This window comes from Mesoplodon bidens (genome assembly GCF_964165515.1).
Source record: "Mesoplodon bidens genome assembly, chromosome: 13".
Taxonomy (NCBI): Eukaryota; Metazoa; Chordata; class Mammalia; order Artiodactyla; family Ziphiidae; genus Mesoplodon; species Mesoplodon bidens.
The window spans coordinates 59583886-59586929 of NC_138169.1; the positions used below are offsets into that span (position 1 = coordinate 59583886).

Here is a 3044-nt window from a genome sequence, read left to right on the forward strand (position 1 = left end):
AAGGTCACTGAGGCTGGAGGGGGACAGAAAGCCTTCTGTGCCCAGGAGCCCCACAGGGTCCTACTCAGTTTCATCTCTTCTTGCAAGAAATGTTAAATACCTTGGTTTCATAATAGAAAATTCTATTATAATGTGGGACAAAGCTTTGTGACCAGAAATCTAAATGTAAATTTGTAACCACAGTATTTTGGCAGTATGGATTTGACCATAGACAGAAAACAAGCAAGCAAGCAAACAATAGCTAGAAACAAATTTAAGGTCAAAAGAATAAACTGTTAAAAAAACATCATGTTGCTGGGGCACTCCAGCCGCCGCGAATGAGGAGCGGCCGCCGCCTGTTCCTCACGGGAGGCACGGACGGGACTGGCCGGGGAATGCCGCGGGCGGATGGAGGCACCTTCTTGCCCCGCCTGAGCTCAGCCGGGCTAGAGCCGAGTGGAGGGCCTGCCTCCTGCCGCCGAAGCGGCCTCTCGAGCAGCTGGAGGAGGAGCGGTGGGCGCCGAGCTGCTCCCCGCGGGAGCCCCAAGCATGGTTGACTATATTGTGGAGTGTGACTATGATGCTGTACATGATGATGAGTTAACTATTCGAGTTGGGGAAATCATCAGAAACGTGAGAAAACTACAGGAGGAAGGATGGCTAGAAGGAGAACTAAATGGGAGAAGAGGAATGTTTCCTGATAATTTTGTTAAGGAAATTAAGAGAGAGACAGAATCCAAGGATGACAATTTGCCCATCAAAAGGGAAAGGCAAGGGAATGTAGCAAGTCTTGTACAACGAATAAGCACCTGTGGACTTCTAGCCGGAGGAATTCAGCCACATCCACAAACCAAAAGCATTAAGAAGAAGACCAAGAAACATCAGTGTAAAGCTCTCTTTGAATACATTCCATAAAAAGAAGATGAACTGGAGCTGAAAGTGGGAGATACTATTGATATTAGCAAAGAGGTAGAAGAAGGCTGGTGGAGTGGAACCCTGAACAACAAGTTGGGACTGTTTCCCTCAAATTTTGTGAAAGAATTAGAGTAACAGATGATGGTGAAGCTCATGAAGCCCAGGATGATTCAGAAACTGTTTTGGCTGGGTCTACCTCACCTTTACCTTCTCCGGGAAATGGGAACGATACTGCACCTGGATCAGTTACCCAGCCGAAGAAAATCCGAGGAATTGGATTTGGAGCTATATTTAAAGAAGGCTCTGTGAAACTTAGGACAAGAACATCCAGTAGTGAAACAGAAGAGAAAAAACCAGAGAAGCCCTTAAAAACACAGTCACTAGGATCCAAAACTCAGAGTTTGGAGCTAACAAAAACAGACACTGAAAGTAAAATTAAAGCTAAAGAATATTGCAGAACGTTGTTTGCCTATGCAGGTACTAATGAAAATGAACTTACTTTTAAAGAAGGGGAGATAATACAGTTGATAAGTAAGGAGACTGGAGAAGCTAGCTGGTGGAAGGGTGAACTTAATGGTAAAGAAGGAGTATTTCCAGACAATTTTACTGTTCAGATAAATGAACTGGATAAGGACTTTCCTAAACCAAAGAAACCACCACTACTTGCGAAGGGTCCAGCTCCAGAGCCTGAGCTGACAGGTGCAGAGAAGTATTTTCCTAGAAAGCCTGAAGAAAAAGATGAAAAGTCAGTGCTGGAACAGAAGCCTTCTAAACCAGCTGCTCCACAAGTCCCACCCAAGAAGCCTACTCCACCCACCAAAACCAATAATTTACTGAGATCTCCTGGAACAGTGTACCCAAAGCGACCTGAAAAACCGGTTCCTCCACCTCCTGTAGCCAAGATTAATGGAGACGTTTCTACCATTTTATCAAAATTTGAAACTGAGCCAGTATCAAAACCAAAGCTAGATTCTGAACAGTTACCACTCAGACCAAAATCAGTAGACCTAGATACATTTACAGTTAGAAGCTCTAAAGAAACAGATCTTGTAAATTTTGATGACATAGCTTCCTCAGAAAACTTGCTACATCTCACTGCAAATAGACCAAAGATGCCTGGAAGAAGATTGCCTGGCCACTTCAATGGTGGACATTCTCCAACTCAAAGCCCAGAAAAAATCCTGAAGTTACCAAAAGAAGATGATAGTTCCAACCTAAAGCCATCTGAATTTAAGAAGGATTCATGCTACTCTCCAAAGCCGTCTGTTTACCTTTCAACACCTTCAAGTGCTTCTAAACCAAATACAGCTGCTTTTCTAACTCCATTAGAAATCAAAGCTGAGCTAGAAACAGAAAATTCCTTGGATGAACTTAAAGCTCAGATTGTTGAATTGCTGTGTGTTGTGGAGGCACTAAAAAAGGATCATGGGAAAGAACTGGAAAAACTATGAAAAGATTTGGAAGAGAAGGCAAGGAGAAGTAATCTAGAGGTGGAAATAGAGAAGCTGGAAAAAGCAATCATGTCTTCTTGAAGTGACGTGTATCCAGTGTTCTCAGTGTTCCAGGGATTCAGAAGCAACACTATGAACTTCAACTGACTTGTTACTTAAAAATAACAAATGCTGATGTCATGATAAAGAAATATACATATATGAACTATTATATCTATAGAAAAATGTAGGGGGAGGGTGAATTTATTTTATATATTTTGTTTTGCCAATATGAAAAAAAAGAGGCCTTATTTCTTATGTGCTGGGATTGCAAACTCTTTTGTTTAGTTTGCTTGAAAATACTACTGAATCTGTATAAAACGGAAAGAAAATTCACAATAGTTTTTTTAATTGAAACTTGTAGTATTATTTTTAAAGAGATATATGCTATAAATATGGTGATATCTTTATGAATAATCTGTAAAATATACCATTTGAGAGGGACAGTTTAGCTTTATAGTAACTATAATCACTACTTTTACCATAAAACATAAGGGATATAAACTTTGTATATATATATATATATATATATATATATATATATATATTGTGTTTAGCTTCTTACCCAGGATTACACTGTTTTGCCTGTTTGTTTGCAGTTTGTGATACTCTGGGTGATGAAATAGGAGTTTCCTAGCTACAAACCAGGTTACTCACCCG

At 40.4% G+C, this 3044-nt stretch overlaps 1 protein-coding gene across 1 annotated transcript; it reads left to right on the forward strand.

Moving 5' to 3' along the window:
* Window positions 1-528: 528 nt before the first annotated feature.
* LOC308627008 (CD2-associated protein-like) lies at window positions 529-2792 on the forward strand (the record flags this gene model as incomplete). The annotated part of the gene is given in 3 exon segments (XM_081252620.1): window positions 529-891; window positions 895-1024; window positions 1027-2792. Coding segments are annotated over 3 exon segments (1812 nt in total). The 3' UTR covers window positions 2346-2792.
* Window positions 2793-3044: the final 252 nt, after the last annotated feature.